This window comes from Otolemur garnettii, unplaced genomic scaffold, assembly GCF_000181295.1.
Source record: "Otolemur garnettii isolate 467f Iridium unplaced genomic scaffold, OtoGar3 scaffold00063, whole genome shotgun sequence".
NCBI classification, from domain to species: domain Eukaryota; kingdom Metazoa; phylum Chordata; class Mammalia; order Primates; family Galagidae; genus Otolemur; species Otolemur garnettii.
The window spans coordinates 3,458,748-3,475,424 of NW_003852458.1; the positions used below are offsets into that span (position 1 = coordinate 3,458,748).

The 16,677-nt window shown below is 41.0% G+C and overlaps 1 protein-coding gene across 2 annotated transcripts in view; it reads right to left on the reverse strand.

Moving 5' to 3' along the window:
• The window catches only part of AGXT2 (alanine--glyoxylate aminotransferase 2), a 38,088-nt gene extending 29,675 nt beyond the window's left edge, over nt 1–8,413 (reverse strand). Inside the window, exons 1-3 of one of the 2 annotated variants that reach the window (XM_012807112.2) lie at nt 8,268–8,413; nt 4,012–4,100; nt 2,682–2,866 (exon numbers count right to left, since the gene is read on the reverse strand). In XM_012807112.2, coding sequence (XP_012662566.1) covers nt 2,682–2,866; nt 4,012–4,100; nt 8,268–8,352 — 359 coding nt within the window. In that variant the 5' untranslated portion in view covers nt 8,353–8,413. The remainder of the gene's footprint in view (nt 1–2,681; nt 2,867–4,011; nt 4,101–8,267) is intronic. The other variant, XM_003792935.3, reaches the window with a different exon arrangement.
• Nucleotides 8,414–16,677: the final 8,264 nt, after the last annotated feature.

Here is a 16,677-nt window from a genome sequence, read left to right on the forward strand (position 1 = left end):
TTTTATAACCCTTCTTTGAACAGTTAGGAAAATAGAGATTGGAGGTAAGCCTGAGTTTCTTCTGGTTTTGTTTTTCTTAAGAACTGTAGATTCATCAAGGGCATGTATATGAGATCAATAGTTTTCCCTCAAAGAAGATTGCAATATTTGGGGCAGTGTTGATGAACATTTTGAAACTATACAGTCACAGTCTTTGAAGGATCAAGCCCAACTTTATGGGACCAGAAGGTTCATATTGGGGGATAGTGGAAATGAAAGATGCATAAATACATGGGGCCTGAGTGGGGAGGCCTTGAAAAGACAGAACTTCATCTAAAAAACAGCAATTGGCTTGGCGCCTGCGGCTCAAGAGGCTAAGGCCACATACACCTAAGGTGGCAGGTTCAAATCCAGCCTGGGCCCGCCAAACAACAATGACAGCTGCAACCAAGAAAAAAAAAATAGCCAGGCGCCTGTGGTCCCAGCTACTTGGAAGGCTGAGGCAGGAGACTCGCTTGCACCCAGGAGTTGGAGGTTGCTGTGAGCTGCGATGCCACGGCACTCTACCCAAGGGGACGGCTTGAGGCTCTGTCTCAAAAAAAAATTAAAAAAATAAAAAAATAAAAAACAGCAATTACTGAAGTTCATTCCGCAGCAGTTCTGTTATTAATATCTTTTGCACCAAAAAACAAAATCAGTTCAGTGAGCAAATAATTTTGAAGAGTACTAGATCAAACAGATTTTATTTTATTTTTGTACTAAAGGTCTTGTTAGTACCCTCAGTAGGCTTATGGACACTGTTGCTCTCAAGGAGGGAGATACAGTTTAAAGTGTTTCCCAGATTATTTTCTCACTGAACCCTTTTCCATAGGAACACTATTGTGATCAGTGTTCTGTGAAATTCACTTTGGAAAATTGTGGCATATCAGCAAATTCTTAACTAGGAGACATGTTTCACAAAGTATGTTTTGCGAAATGTATCTGGGAACCACATGAGGGGATGGAGAGGGAAGCCTGGCCATGCAGACAGGTGAGGTGGACACGGCGGCCTGCCAGAAGGAGAAGAGCACCCAGGACGCTGGTGTTAGTGAGAATTTGTGGGAGCTGAGAATTTGTGGGGAGTGTTTCTGTAGGAGGAAAGCTGGACCTTGGTGTCAGGTTGGCTATAGGAAACGAAAGGCAAACAAGAGTCAAAGATGACTTCAACATTCTTGCCTGGCACACTGGGAAACCCCAGGATTAGTTGAGAGCTACAGCCGGTTGTCCAGCTCCCCAGCTCTTAGCAGAGGACTTCCTGGAGGAGGCTTATATATACTCCTTGAATCAATGCACATGTGAATAGAAATGATTTGGTGGACACGATAGATTTAGTCTTGGAAATACTGAATATGAGCAGACAGTGGGATGTTACAGGGCAAGGGGTGTCCTAGATGGCAGTGGGAGATCCAGGGCATTTTACTGCCCATTCTGGGTTATTAGAGGTGTTCATGTAGCTTGGCGGGGGGCCAAGCCTGAAGACGCAGAGCTGGGCAATGCTGTTGAAAGTGAAGGAACTAGATGAGCAGGGCTGGGAGATGAGGAGACCCATTCCACAGAGGGAAGTAAGGGAGGAAGGCAGTTGAGAGAGAAGAGGAAGCAGATGGATAAGGACAGAGCAGGGACACTCAGAGGTCCCTGCTGAGGACCAATAAGGTTGTGAAAACCAGTGCAGGTGGTCTGCTAACAAGGACAGAGTCCCATGTTATTGGGGGATTCAATAAGATTGTTTTAAATCGTCTTCTCCATTTCTTTCTACTTCTTTCATGTGTGTCCATCCTATGTTTGACCTTGCACTTGAAATTTATTTCAGATGCCCCGTGGGACCTCCCTTGCACCAGACTAGCACCTCCCGAGACTGAGGAGTAGAAGAGGGGAGGGGAGGGAAAGGATGAGGGCTGGGTCCTGGGGCACTCACCCCCTACCTCCTGACTCTGCCTCCAGCTTCGACAACAGGGCCCAGCCTTCTTCAGTTTATTTTAGACTTGCTGACTTATATTTTTTCCCACTTAGTGTGAGTTTTATTGGTCAGATTATTAAAGGCAAAAGAGAATAGTTGTGAAAGTGAGATGTCTGCACAGAAAACCAAAAAGACCACAGAAAAATGTGTGGAAGGGCATTAGCGTATGTGAGTTGATCCTTGTTGCACAGAATCTCGGGATGAATAGATCGAAACATTTCCAAGCCAATTTCCAGCTAGGATCGCATCTATCTCTTATCACACTCTTTCTTCTGTTTCATCTCTCAGAGTCCACGAAGAAGTTCATCTGGCTAGAAGTTAATTTCTCATCTCTCATCATCCCTTATCCACACACCTGCCCTGTTTCTCTGAGAGCCGTATGCCTTTCACTCCCAGCCTGACCACCCCTGCACCCCTCTCTTTGGGAGGCCGTTGCCAGTGCAAAGCAAACAGGACAGCCAAGTGGTACCTGCTACACTGCATGTGCAATGAGAGGGACAAGGTGACAAGCTCCTGCATTGTCAGGGAAAGAAAAAGCACAGGGTCAAGACCGCATACCCTGGAAATGGCAGGGACTATGTCAGCCACAATCTGTAATCACTGTTTTTAAACCAGGGTGAGTGAATCAGGGCTTCTGAGTCACTAACATGATTCTTTTCTATATATTCTCTTGGGGTTAAAATCCCTGGATTTTAAGGCTACTCACGGGTGGCAGTGACCAACGCTGACAGTGACGATCCCAGAATAAAAATCCAGGTATCTGTTTCCTTCAGAATCAAATAGCCACTCCATGTGTCCCTGGTGGAGCAGCAGGGGCTTCTGGAAATACGCTGTCGCCACGGGAGAAAGGTGTTGCTTGTGGATCTCTAGGACGCGGTTGTAGGCCAGGGACTGCAGACAAACAAGATTTTAAATCCCTCTTCCTTCTCTCTCCATTTCTTACAAGATGGTCCGTGGTCAACTTCACAGCATCTAGTTGGTCTCTTTGGTGAATGAAATAGTGCACTCTTGCTTACAGAGGCTCATGAGTGGGCAGACTTACCCAGAACGCCCCTGGTAAGAAGTTCAAGCCCTTCCTCTCAAGGAGGTGAAATTATTATTTGTATCCTTTCAATTCTTTTCTAGGTCAAATATGAAGAAACGGGCTGGAGTTTCTACCTTTCAATGGAAAGCCTTGGCTTTGAATTGATTTTATTTATGAAAGATAAATGAGCTTTAGAAGTGACCTGATAAGTAATTATTCTGCACCAGTAAGTCATTTTAGTTGTAGTTTTTTTTAAAGATAAAGTGCAGAAAAAGGAGTTTGTGTCTTTAATTATAAAATCTCTGTCCCACATTTCTCTCTTCTTTGTGGGTCCCTCTGGGATATCTATTGATTCTATAATTTCTACCTCCAAGTAATATGGAATAAAGGAGTTATTGTGTTTCTCTCTGTGTGTGTGTGTGGAGAGAGAGAGAGGAGAGAAGGGACCAGTGTACTCTTTATTCATCTGAGAACAAAAAGATAATTTTATAATTTGAGGGTAGAGGACTCAGGAGGGTCAGATCATGCATTGCTAGAGGAATTCGTCAAAATGAGAACATTTGCAACGTGTGTGTCTCCCTGACACACTGCCATGGTCATGTATGGTTTTGATTGTACTCTGATCTTTCTCTCACATGCACACCCATCCATGCTCTAGTATTAAATGACTTAAACAATAGAATACCTGAGATGGAATAGCTTAGTGGCAAGCAGGGCCATTTGCGTGCTATTCATTTTTATTTTTAATTATCCTGGGTACATAAATAGTTATATATTTTTATAGGGTACATGTGATTCTTTGGTGCAGGCGTACCATGTGAATTGATCAAATCAGGGTCATTAGGGGATCTGTCACCTCAGGCATTTAACACTTCTTTGTGGTAGGAACATTCTAATTCCACTCTGGTAGTTATTTTAAAGTATACTCTAACTTGCTGTTGATTGTAAGGAAACGATGGCGACCTCCCAAGAGGAAGACCTCTTTGGTTTTTCCTAAAGCCCTGAACCTTACCTGGTATCTTTCGGGCGTGAAGTCACAGGGTGGCATCCTGGGTTTCGTATGAAGATGGAGCTTGGTTACTGATGTCCAGGAAGCACCTACTGAAAGTGAAGTGAGTTAGGATCCTCAAGTAGGTATGACATAGGTCCATTTATGAAAATCACCTATAGTTACTTGAATTAGGTGATTTTGTTTATAAGTTTTAAAAAATCATTTTAATCTGCCTTTGGTTCGGGTGTAAAAACTGAGTACCAAATTTTCTAGAGGAAAAAGAAGGATAGTTCCTCTTGAATCTCATCCACATAGGAAATCTGCAGTCCCTCAGAATCCTGGGAAGCTCGGGTCAGGCCAACTGTGCGTGTTGCTTCTGCCATGTTGACTTCCTCTTTGGTGGACCAAGCTTCCGCCAAAGCCGTGTGTTGCTGGAGTCCATCCTTTTTGCTAACAGAGGTTCTTTCTAGGCTCTGAGCAGTCTAGTGCCTGAATCCTCCTACATAGCCAGTGCCTTGTGCACAGTTGACTCTCAATATATGTGGAATTAATGGCTGCTGACTATGCTTGCAAGGAATGAGGAGAGGCAGGTGTTAGGCAACGTACCATATTAAAAATACATACAAATATATCTAGAAGACAAAATCTCTCTCTAATACAAAGGCTGCCAACATAAGACCATGACAAAGTAAAAAGATAAATAGAACCATAATCATTAAACATTTGGAACTAGGTGGGACCTTAGACTTTTTTTGGTATATCAAAATGCTTATGGTATAGATAAGGAAACCAGCCTAAGGTGGTAAATAAATGTAAGGTCACCAAGCTAGTTAGCTGAAGAACAAGAACAAAACTCCCAGTTCCTGACCCCTAACTTAGGGTTCTTTTTCACTCATTCTTGGGCCGCCTTTGCCCTTCTCTGCCAGTGCAGACTTTGACCTCTAAAAGCAGAGTGATGGGATAATGATATCAGAACATCAGAGCTAGAAGAGATGTCTAGAGACATTCTGAGTACTCTTGGAAAAAAAATGCTTCTAATTTTTTAGATCAAAGGTCAATGTCAAAATTTTACAGGGGGCAAGAACTAAGGAAATGACATCTCTTATTCAGCTATGAGGGTTTGAATGTGTGAATGAAATGTCTGCGTCTTGTGTGGCTATGAAGTCATATTCCTGAGAATCATAAAAAAAACATTAAAAGAAGCTGGAAAGTAACAGTTCTGAATATATCTTCTTTCAAAGAGATCCATTCACTTTTCTGCACTAAATTAGAACTAATGTCATTAATTTGCTCTTACTTTAAAAGCAAATGGCTTTTGGCTATCCATGGGTAGAAATGATGAAAAAAATAACAATAGCGTAAGTTTTCTGAGAATTTCACCTTTTGAAAAGCTTTTCATTGTGTCTCTTTGCATTAGTTATTCTTCAGAGATGGGAAAAAAAAATTCTGAGTGTTTCTAAGAATTCTTCAGTGTCACTTTTCCATCTGCAAAACTGGATTCTCCCTTTGAGTACGCCGTAAGTTCTCTTGACTCCAAGGTTATAGGAATTATGAAAGTAGGCTGGAGGGCAATGGGAGTTAAAGAGACTTGATAGGAAAAATCCTGAATTTTAGGCAGTCAAGACAAGTTCATTCATTCATTCATTCGTTAGCATGATAAGCACATGGAGGGAGGGCTCCAAGTGAAATGGGTAAAATTCTGCCCCAAAGAATGGAGGAAAGAAGGAAGAAAGAAATAGTAATGAGTAGCAAACAAGTAAGAAAAAGAATTACTCAATAAGTGCGGCCCCTGTGGCTCAGTGAGTAGGTACTGGCCCCATATACCGAGGGTGGCAGGTTTGAACCCAGCCCCAGAAAAACTGCAACAAAAAAATAGCCAGGTGTTGTGGGGAGTAACTGTAGTCCCAGCTACTTGGGAGGCTGAGGCAAGAGTATCGCCTAAGCCCAAGAGCTAGAGGTTGCTGTGAGCTGTGATGTCACAGCACTCTACCGAGGGGGACAATAAAACTCTGTCTCTTAAAAAAAAATTACTCAATAAATGAAACAATCTAGAAAATACCTCAAAACCTACTGCCTGTTATCCACCTCCTCAATAAAAATAGCTCAGAAATAACAGTAAATAATATGTGATAGACAAAAAGATATACAAATATTTTGATTTTCATTATTTGTTGGAAAAAATTTAAATTCTACATATCTAAATAATTGCATGACTTAGGAGTTGAGCGTTAACAAAGCTTTTTTTTGGTTCTTGGAAATTGTGTGCACGTGCATGTGTGTGTCTGTGTGTGTGTGGCAGGAGAATAGCTTGAGCCCAGGCGTTTGAGGTTGCTGAGAAGTAGGCTGATACCATGGCACTCTAGCCTAGGCAACAGAGTGAGAATTTTGTCTCAAAAAATAAACAAACACAAAAATAAACCAAAAGAAAGAGCATAGTCAGAAACAGACCTAGAATATAGTTTTATTAACTTAATTCTCAGTTATCATTTCCTCCTCTACCCTAGCTTCATCTTCTCCCATACACCCACACATATACCTCATCACTGAATATGTGATATTATATGTAGCACTTTTTCTAGGATGAGTTCACATACATAATTGTCAGACCTCATATCTATTTATTCTTGTCTCCTTGCAATACACAAGGGCAGGGGCTTTATCTTGTTTACTGTGCTTACATCTTCAGCACTGGTGCATAATAGATGCTCAAGAACTTTGAATGTCTATTCAGCACACACTGGGTGCTTAAGAAAGATTTGCTCAATGAGTGTGTGTTTGGATGAACACACACAAGCAGGCACAGACGCAGGTGCAGTGGGTAAGAAGGTGTAATGGTAGGCATAAAGGTGCCAAAGGTTTTTGAAGGGCAAGGGGACAAGTGTGACACTCATGTCTATATGGCATGGGTTTTCGTGATCACTTTTCCTTTGTAGTTTCCTTGGTGAACCTACAGGTAAGGCGTCCCCAGTGAGTTGACCAAGATCTCTAGGCACCAGGCCTCACCTCCTCTTTCTGGGTCACCTCTGCCACCATCAGTCCAGCTCCACAACCCTCCCAGGCTAGAGAAGGAAAGGGGAAGGGCAGCCTGGAAGGCGTTTCTCTTGCTCTGTCCACAGTTGGAGCTTTCAGCTTAGCTTCCTCCTTACTGAGCGTGAGACTCTGAGTATCATTTCAGCTGCTTCTGAGAAAATGGAGTTAAGTGATGTTCTGGGCAAGAAACCTGGCGGCTCAGGCAGGCTTGGAAGGGGGGTGGGGTAAGAAAATGCCTGGTGGAATCAGTCCGAATTTGGAGTTACACAGACCTGCCTTTGAGCCCAAGTTGGCACTTCTCTGATTTTATCTTTGACCACATTTGAGAATGAATCTTTACTCTTCTGTCTCCTCTGTGGAACAGGGTGGCTGTACTCACAGGTTTGGTTGAGGAGGAAAGGAGATAATCCATTTAAAGCATCAGGCATGTATTAGGTTTCAAGAAATTGCAATTGTCAGTGGAGGTAAAACAAACAGGAAAGGAAGGAAGGAGAAAAAAGGAAAGAAGAGGAGAAAATGAAGGCAACATTCATCATGATAAGAGTGGACACGGGCCCCTTATGTCTGTTGAGGTCTGTAGGGCACACAGCTGCGCAGACACCTGCTTCAGTGCATGTGTGTGGGGAAGTCGGTGAGGAGATGGTGGGCTTCTGATGACACAAGGTCATGTAATAGAACACAGAAAGCTGCCAGACTCGTTCCTTCAGATCTCCTCACATTTTCTGCTCTGGCTGCAGAGAGCAGAGTCTGAGTGGGAGGGAGGGCCTGGGCTCTGGTCTCTGTGTGGGTGACTCTGCGAATGCCACGGTGCTTCTGAGTCTTCTGTCAGTATTGAGGGGGTGGTCCCACTTCCTAGGGGCATGGGAGAAATCTGTGAAGGTGTTTTATGTCTTTTAAAATAGTCATCCCTGGACATCTATGTAGCATCTATACAAGTGAGTACTTGATGTTGAATTGATTTCATTTTACATGCGGGTGAGATAGTATGCTGTCACTGTTTTGAGATTGTGTGCAGTGGGGTTTCATTATCTGTGAATTTTATTTGAGGAGAAAAGGAGGCATTACCAAATATTATCTCTGAAAGAGAGGCATTGGAGCAGATAGGGTGAGACCTCTGTGCCCATGCCCTGTCTCAAAGATCCCTCCCAGGTCTCCCTTTCCCGAATCCCAGGCAACAGACTCCAGAGCTCAGTCTCGCCCAGCTCATGGTCCCTCTGCTGATCCACATCCCCCTGCTTTCTACTCACCGCTCAAGGAAAGACATGGCTTGGGGATCCTGGGAGAGGTCACCAGGCACCAGGCTCTCGGCAAATGTCTCCAGACTAGAGTCATCTCTCCCGGTCAGGAAACAGAGCTACATGGAAGCAGGCTGGAGGATGGCTGGTCTCCAAGTGCTTGCTGACCTTCTGGACTTTGAAACTAGGAAGGGAGTGGTTTTAGGAGGGAAATCCTGGAGTGTTGACCGCCAATGGCTTCAGGGAAGCCCCAGAGCCGCCCACTGCTAGCAAGAGTGCGTGGGGGTGGGGGGAGAAAGGGAGGAAGAGAGAGAGGGGGAGGGTAGAAGAGAAAGCAGGCTGATGAAAAGAAGGGCCTCCTGGACTAGTTTTGTTAGCTCTGGGCAGCATCAGTGGGCGGCAGGATGAGCTGCTCTCTGCCGCAGGATAGTGGGGGAGAAAAGGTCAGAGCCTGAGAAACCAGGGCTGGGAGTGAGAAAGCAAGAGGAAGCATTGGCCTGAGGCAAATGAGTAACAGAATTGGTGGGGGCATCTTAGAGAAGAGGGAACAATGGGGGAAGAGGCATTGAGAGGGAGGTGAAGAGGGTACTAGATGGTAAGGTAAGGGTCCGGACAGCTGTGTGTCCCCAGAGGTGTCCAAAGAAGGCAAGAGGTTCACTGAGGAGTTAGGCTGCTTTATTTTGATTATATATTTAATTTCTTAAATTCCACTCCTGCCACCCACAGCCCCAATCCCTATAGATACCTACTCAGTATGTTTAATATCTATTAAACATAATATATCCTTTTGTTGGCATATATTCTAATGTATATTGTTAGGCATTGTTTACAGTGAATGCATTTTTAATTTATGTGAAATGTATGTCTTTTTTTTTTTTTCCACTTAAAAAGCCATGTTTTTAAGTTCTAACCAAGTTGCTAATGTGTCCATCTCCACCAGGTTTCCTATTGCTTTAGAATGAGAGTCATGCTTTGCATGGTGGCACCCATGGTACTGGGGGCCAGGTGGTGCTGTTAATCCTGGGTCACCCTGTAGATGGGACAACTGACTTGGCCACATCCATTACCAACGTCCAGGAGTGTCCACAGGAGGAGAGGGCACTAGGGAAGCACAGAAAGTATGTTAAATTCAATGCATTGGCTCCCAGCCTATTCTTCTCTGGAGACAGGGGGAAGAGGTTATATGATCTGGCTTGTGAACTGCTGCAGGAGTGACCCATGTCACTGAGGCCAGTGAACACACTGCCCTCTCCCTTGGGTGCACAATCTGTCCTGAGATTGGACAGAGGGGAGAAAAAATGGAGTTCCTTAACTGTGGCATGTGGTCTGCAGCTCTCCTGGGTCATGGCCAATTTTGCCTTTGTGAGTGCTGCAGGCTCTACTTGAGATTTTTCGTAGGCTATAAGAGATTTTTCTTAGGCTATAATCTCTTTTTTAGAGATTGTTGTGGTAAGAGGCACTCAACATCAGGAGTTGGGGAAGCAAAACAGTGCATTTTGAATAACTTCTGGATGGGAATTGAGATGTAACGCCTTCTTCATTTAAAAACAAAAAAATTGCTCTGATTACCCTAATACAATATGTGCTGTATTACCCTAATACAATATGTGCTTTTGTTAAAACAAACTCAAGCCTAGAGAAGTGTGAAAAAGAAAGTATAGAGCACAATCAACCTGACTGCCATGTTTTAGTAAACACGCTTTCAGAAGTCTTCTCTACATGTATATAGCTGTATATATACATACCATTTCAAAAACTGAAAGTCTCCATGTATTTTATTTTATAAGTCCTTTTTCTGAATAAAAAAGCTGATTGTTTCCAATATCTTAAGACAGAGAATTTCATGTGCTTTGCTAGTTAGTTTTTTCTTGGGATAAATTCCTTGAAGAAAGATTCCTAAGTCAAAACGTATGTACGTTTTAAATGCATTCCAGTAAGATGGCATCAATTCATAACTCAGCTAACGTTTCACAAAACTGTTTCCCAAGATGTTCCTTCTTTTTTTTCTTTTTGCAGTTTTTGGCCAGGGTTGGGTTTGAACCCACTACCTCTGGCATATGGGGCCAGTGCTCTACTCCCTTGAGCCACACTCTGTAGAATTATACCACATCCACTGAATCTGAAAACTGGAATGAGGGGGAAACTTAGATTCCATCTCCATCTTCCTCCTCAGCCTAAGATTCACTCGGAATACCAAATTTGAAACTCTTACCTGTGGCTCACACATAAAACTCCAACTGAAACAGAAGTTACCTCTGAGTTATAAGGGACTTTAAGAGAAATCTGCTCTGAGTGGCTCCCTTCTCTCTCTTTTGAGCAAATCAGATGTTATTTTCTCCACTTTACATAAGAACAAAGATGATGAGGGGCCACTCCAGTTTACACAATGGTTAGCAGGAGGGCCAGCATATCAGTGTCTTACTACCCCCGAAGTTCTCTATTTCACAGACAAAGAATAACTTTGAAGGCACAGAATATATTTCCTCAGGTAAGGAAATATTGAAATTTCTCTTTGAAAAAAATATTTGGCAACTGGCAAACATGGAAATTCTGTTGTCATGTTAATAATTGTAGGGGAAGGCTTTGCACACAGGTTCAGCGGTGATATTTCAGTGAAGTCCTGAGTGTAACTCAATGTTGCTCTTTGCCCCCACACTGCCTGTCCGTAAAAGAGCGGGGTCTAGGTAAGAGATACTGAGGATAAAGAACCACCTTTCCAAAGTAATCTTTTCCATTTCCTAACTCATTTAGGAGTTGTGGAATTGAAGAAAAGAAAAAAAAATTGGAGACCCTCAGATACAGTGAATTATGTAATGCAGATCTTTAATTATATCTTGTTCCTATCATAATTACTAGAGAATTGGCTAATGTCAATAATTCAGATGGCAGATGAAAAATGAAGGAAGGGTGGGTGTATCAGATGAGAAAACGAGAACTACCTAATCACCTAAAGGAAAAAGTTCTCAACTAAGGAAAAAACAAAATCTCGGTCTGTGCTATTTGTAAAAGACACAGCTAAACATAAATGACTCAGAACAATAGAAAGGAAAGGAAGAGAAAGAGACTTGCCAGAGAATTACCACCCTCTCCCCTGAAAGCCAGTTAGCAACAGGAATATCAGACAAAATAGTTTTTAAAACAAAAAATCATTAGGGATAAAAGGGATCATATTTAACAATGCAAAGAATAATTTATTAGGAAGATGAAATATTTAAATCTATATGTATCAGATAACATAGCCTTAAAATATATACAATAAAAATTGATAGAATTTCAAGAAGTAGATAATCCTAAGCAGCAAAAAAGCCAGATCTTATAAATGCAAAAAAACTAAATAAAATTTGAACAAATTGCATTGAATAATATTTGCAAAATTATGTCATGTACAAGTCAGATTTATTCCAAGAAGGCAAGGGTAATTTAACCTTAGAATATATTCTTTAAAGTAATTCTTTAGAATAATTTACACGTTAATTAACAGAAAAGCCACATGATCCCATTGACAGTGGTAGCAAAAATTGTAAGAACTTTTAACACCAATTCATGATAAAAAATTATTAGCAAACTAAGAATATAAAAGAATTTCTTTAACATAATTAAGGTAAACACTTTTGGAGTCCAGATCTGCTCTCTCTGCCCTCTTGCCCTCCTGTTTCTGGCCCTTCCTTCTCCCCCTCCCCCAGGCTAGCCATAGAACCTAGAATCCCTCTTCCCCAAGGTGGGTCATAGAGACCCAAGAACCCCTTTTCTGTCAAACCAGCCACAAAGCCTAAAAACATTACTTTGAACTTCTCCTTGCTTTTCTATGTAAAAACTGGCCATAAAGAAATTATCTGATCTACCTTGTTTGACCGTAGGTCCTAAGACTTCCATTCCAGAGAGGGTCCTGCCTCATACCCAGAAGGAAGGAATGTTACATAGAGTAGCCAAGAGGAATCTAAATAGGCAGGCCAGGCTGGGTTTCCCCACTCAGACCATTAGCATTAATTCATACCCTTTTTAGTCAATCATATTGCTACGTGGCCGTCCATACTTTGTTGAACCTGAGCATAAACATGAACAATTTCCCCTATATCTTTGGGTCTTAATTCTCAGAGCTGCCACGTCATGTAAAACTATGATGAAAACATGCGCATATATGTCTCTTTTCCTATTAATTTAGCTCTCATCAGTGATTTCCAGTGAGACTTCAGAGGGTAAATGGGAACACGTCCCTTGGCCCCTGCAACTCCTACATGATGCGTCATATGTTATGGTGAACTTGTAGTAGCATTCTCTTTGAAGTCAAGAGGAAAGAATACCCATTACCCTGTTTCTATTTAACTCTGTACTGGAAGCCCCATCCCAGGAATTAGATGAGGAAAAACATGAAAGTATGAGGATTGGAAAGGAAGAAAAAAGTCGATGCTTTCCGATGATACACTGGTAAAAATCAAAAATCCAAGGAAACCTACACATTATAAGAACAAACAATTATAATAAAGATAATTGTAAGAACTAATAATTATAAGACCTGTAAGAACTACAATCATAAAAACTAATAACAAGATGCAAGATAAATATTTAAAAAATCGGTGGATGTTTCTAAACACCAGCAGTGATCACTTAGAATAAGACAATTAAGGAAGTCTGGTTTCAGTAATTTTTAATTAAAAAAATTGTTCCGTTGTTCTTGTTGCATTTACAATAGCAACAGAAATTATATGGTGCCTAGAAATGAATCTAATAAAACACATGCAAACAATTATGAAGACTAGTGTAAAGCAAAAAAGTGCTCTATCATGTCCGTGATTAGAAAGGCACAATAGTATAAAGATATAACTTCTCCTAAAATTAATACATAAATTCAATGTATCACAATCTAGTTCAAAATACAATTTTTTTGGAAACTCGATAGGCTCACTTCAAAATTCAGATGATGAACAAATGGCCAAGAATAGCCAGAATAATTTTGAAGAAGGGGAGGGTGGTATGGGAATTAATTTACCAGATAATAAGACTTTGTATGAAGTGCAGTAATAATGGTGGAGCACTGGGGCAGGGAGAGAGAAACAGAAACATGGACCAGAAAGAAACCCTAAGATTTGGGCATAGAAACTTGGAAGGTGAACGGCATAGAGATGAGCAGGTAAAGAAGAATTACGCAGATACAAGATGCACTAATCAGAGAGATGGAAATGAAAATAGCAACAATGTATCATTTTGTGCTCATCAAATTGTCAAAGATTGAAACATCTGACATACCAGGTAATGATAAAGATGGAGAGAAAGGGGAACAGGTACTGAGGGCAGGGGTAACAACTACCTTATAAAGAGCAGTGCGTGTCAGTACCTGGGATCGGTTAAGCTATGCACTGTACGTGACCTAATGATTCCACCTTTAGGGGTATGTCCTGGTGAGGGTTGTATATATTCAAGATGACATTGGCATAGGAATGGTCATGGCACTCATGTATCAAAACAGAAATAAAAACATGATCAGGCTTGGTGCCTGTGGCACAGCGGTTACAGTGCCAGCCACATGCACCCAGGCTGGCGGGTTCGAACCCAGCCTGGGCCAGGTGAACAACAATGACAACTGCAACAAAAAAATAGCTGGGTGTTGTGGTGGGCACCTGTAGTCCCAGTTACTTGGGAGGATGAGGCACAAGAATCTCTGAAGCCCAAGGATTTGAGATTGCTGTGAGCTGTGATGCCACCACACTCTACTGAGGGTGACAAAGTAAGACTCTGTCTAAAAAAAAAAAAAAGTTGATCAATAGGGGGATTAATAAATTATACTACTATAGCAGATAAGCTGGAGCTATTTGTATTTCAAAAATCCAATGATGAAGGAAAAAAGAATCAAAGTGCATAATAATATATACTATTATTTATGTAAAATTCACAAACATCCCAAATAATGGCATATGTTACTTATGGATACATAGATATAAGGTAAATGCATTTTAAAAATAGCCAGGAAAGATATAAAATAATGGCAGGGTTATGGCTACCACTAAAGAGGGTTGGGAGGAATACAAATTGCCATATCTCCCTATCTGTGATGTTAAACAAATCAGTGATTTGTTAAAGAAAAAAAGAAAAGGGAGAGAGGGAATGAAACAGATAAGGTAACAGACTTATGAGGTTAGGATGTTGGTAATGGGTCTTTGCTATGTTCATGTAATTTTCAAGAGTTTATGAAATATTTTATGCAACACATAAAAGATCATTAATCAATCTAATCATGGCTGGTTATAAGTGAAGACAGGGTAATTCTAGGCAGGAAGAAACAAACAAAAGAAAATATAAGTCTTTGGCACTGAGTTTATAGCTTCAACTTCATTTGAAAAAGTTGACTGTATCTCAGATTTGGAAACCCCTTTGGATTGTTTTTTGTTGTTCCCAGGAGAAAGTCCAAGGACGTCTGGGTGCTTCTAAGCGTGTTTATATTTTCAAGGCTCGGGTCTGGCACATGAAAAAAGACAGGGGAACGTGAGGACAGTGGAGAGAGACGCAGGAGTTGGCTGAGTTGGAGGCAAGATTCCAACTCAGTTTTGATTTACATCTAGTGGGAAAATAAAATCAGAGAAGCTGTTGAAAGATGACTACCAGGCACAAAAAGCTATGGACAAAAGTGTCCTAGGATAAATGCGTATTTTTATTTTCAGATGTCTTAAAGCATTTTTTTTCTTGTCTCTTCTCTGAAAAAACGTGTTCTAATAAGGTTCAATGGAGCAAAGAAAGGAATTTGTCTCAAGTTGCATTTTTCATATAATCCATGTTTCATGTACATATAAAGACCCTGCAAAGATCGTTGCTCAGGAAATAATTTATTAAATCAATTTAAAGTAAACATTGCTACCATTGCAGAAACATTTGCTCTGAAAAAGGATTGAAAAATGCATAATAAAGTTACATAGTTCAGCAACAATATCAATATTGATCATGTAAAGTAAAACTGGCAAATCTCATTTAAGCACACTTGGTTATTTTTGATAATTTTATTATGACCAAACGTGTCACCTTGAAAATGTACCTGTGACATTTACAAATTCTTTCAAACACATTTATAAACACAGTAATAAAAATTCCTGAGCTCCTTTTTCTCATACAAGTGTTCAGCAACCAACAACCACGAGGTGTTTCATTTCAATAATATCCCCTTGCATTTCCTTACAAAAACATTTTATTGCATTCATAAAAATATCTGTGCTTCAAGTCAGCTTGTGAGCATGTGTTTTAACATGAACCTGATCACAGCAAGAAAAAAATGCTTACTAGCATGAGCAGCTGAGTTAAAGGGTGTCATGGGGAGGGTGGAAGATGTTGTAGATAAAAGAATTCCAGTTTAGACACTGAGATTCCAAATTAGAATACACTTGACAATATCAAAAACAGGTGCAGTTTCACCTGCATGGGCTGGAGGGCCTCTCAAAGGTAAAGCCCGCAGAAATTGCTCTTCCCTATTCTGGCCAGGAAATTCCCTGCTGGGGGTTCCTTCATCCCCCTGTATCTTCAGTCCTTTCCCTGTCCCATTTTGCTCCCTCGCCCCAAGATTTTAAGATTTCCCTTAAATGGAAGTGTTATCTCCCAGTCCCTAAAAACGTGGCGAGATTTAAAATGTATAAGATCTGATTGATTAGTAAGTTGTAGGAAGTCTGACAGGGTTAAGGTTTCAGGTGGGATTCTGGCAAGATGTGGCAATATATAATTTCGGAGTATCACATGCAATACTTTTGGAAAATCAGCTACATATTACTTCTTCAGGTCATCATTCGTTGTGTGGATCCTGTGTCTGGTGACAGATACTTCCAATTTTGCAAGTTCAAAACACAAGTGGATCCAAGAATTAAAGACAGATGGCTCTAATGTAGGCAGGGGAGAGTCTGTTTGTTTGTGTGCTTTTGACTGAAGCCAAGTTTTAGGGCATGCTACTCACATAAGAAAGAAATTTCTCATTCTTCTGTAAGACATGGCATTAGGGAATTAAGGGGAGGCAGAGGAGAATTTGTAAAGCAGACCCACACACAAAACATTTCACAATTCTGTAATGCAAGCATGAACAGAATTTCATAATGCAAGGTGAAGATTTCTAGGTCTACATCCATTAAAAGTAAAAGATCATCCATTTACACTTCATCTGATGAATTTTGTCAGAAAAGACCTGCTAATAATGTGGTTGAATAATACCATTCAAAGGGATTCCACCTTTTTTTTTTTAAAAATAGTTTGGCCCATCCTTTATAAGCTTCTCTTACTGGACCTCTATGCACCTGTTTCCATCTCACCTTATATTTTTGTAGCTTCTCCTGTGAAAGGGCTGCGGTGAGAGGGGGAAATTTTGTTTTATAATCATATGGAAGGGTGAGAATAAAGGGGAACAATTGTTTTGGTTCAATTTGTACACATAATAGCCTGGATGATGGATCTTTCAGCA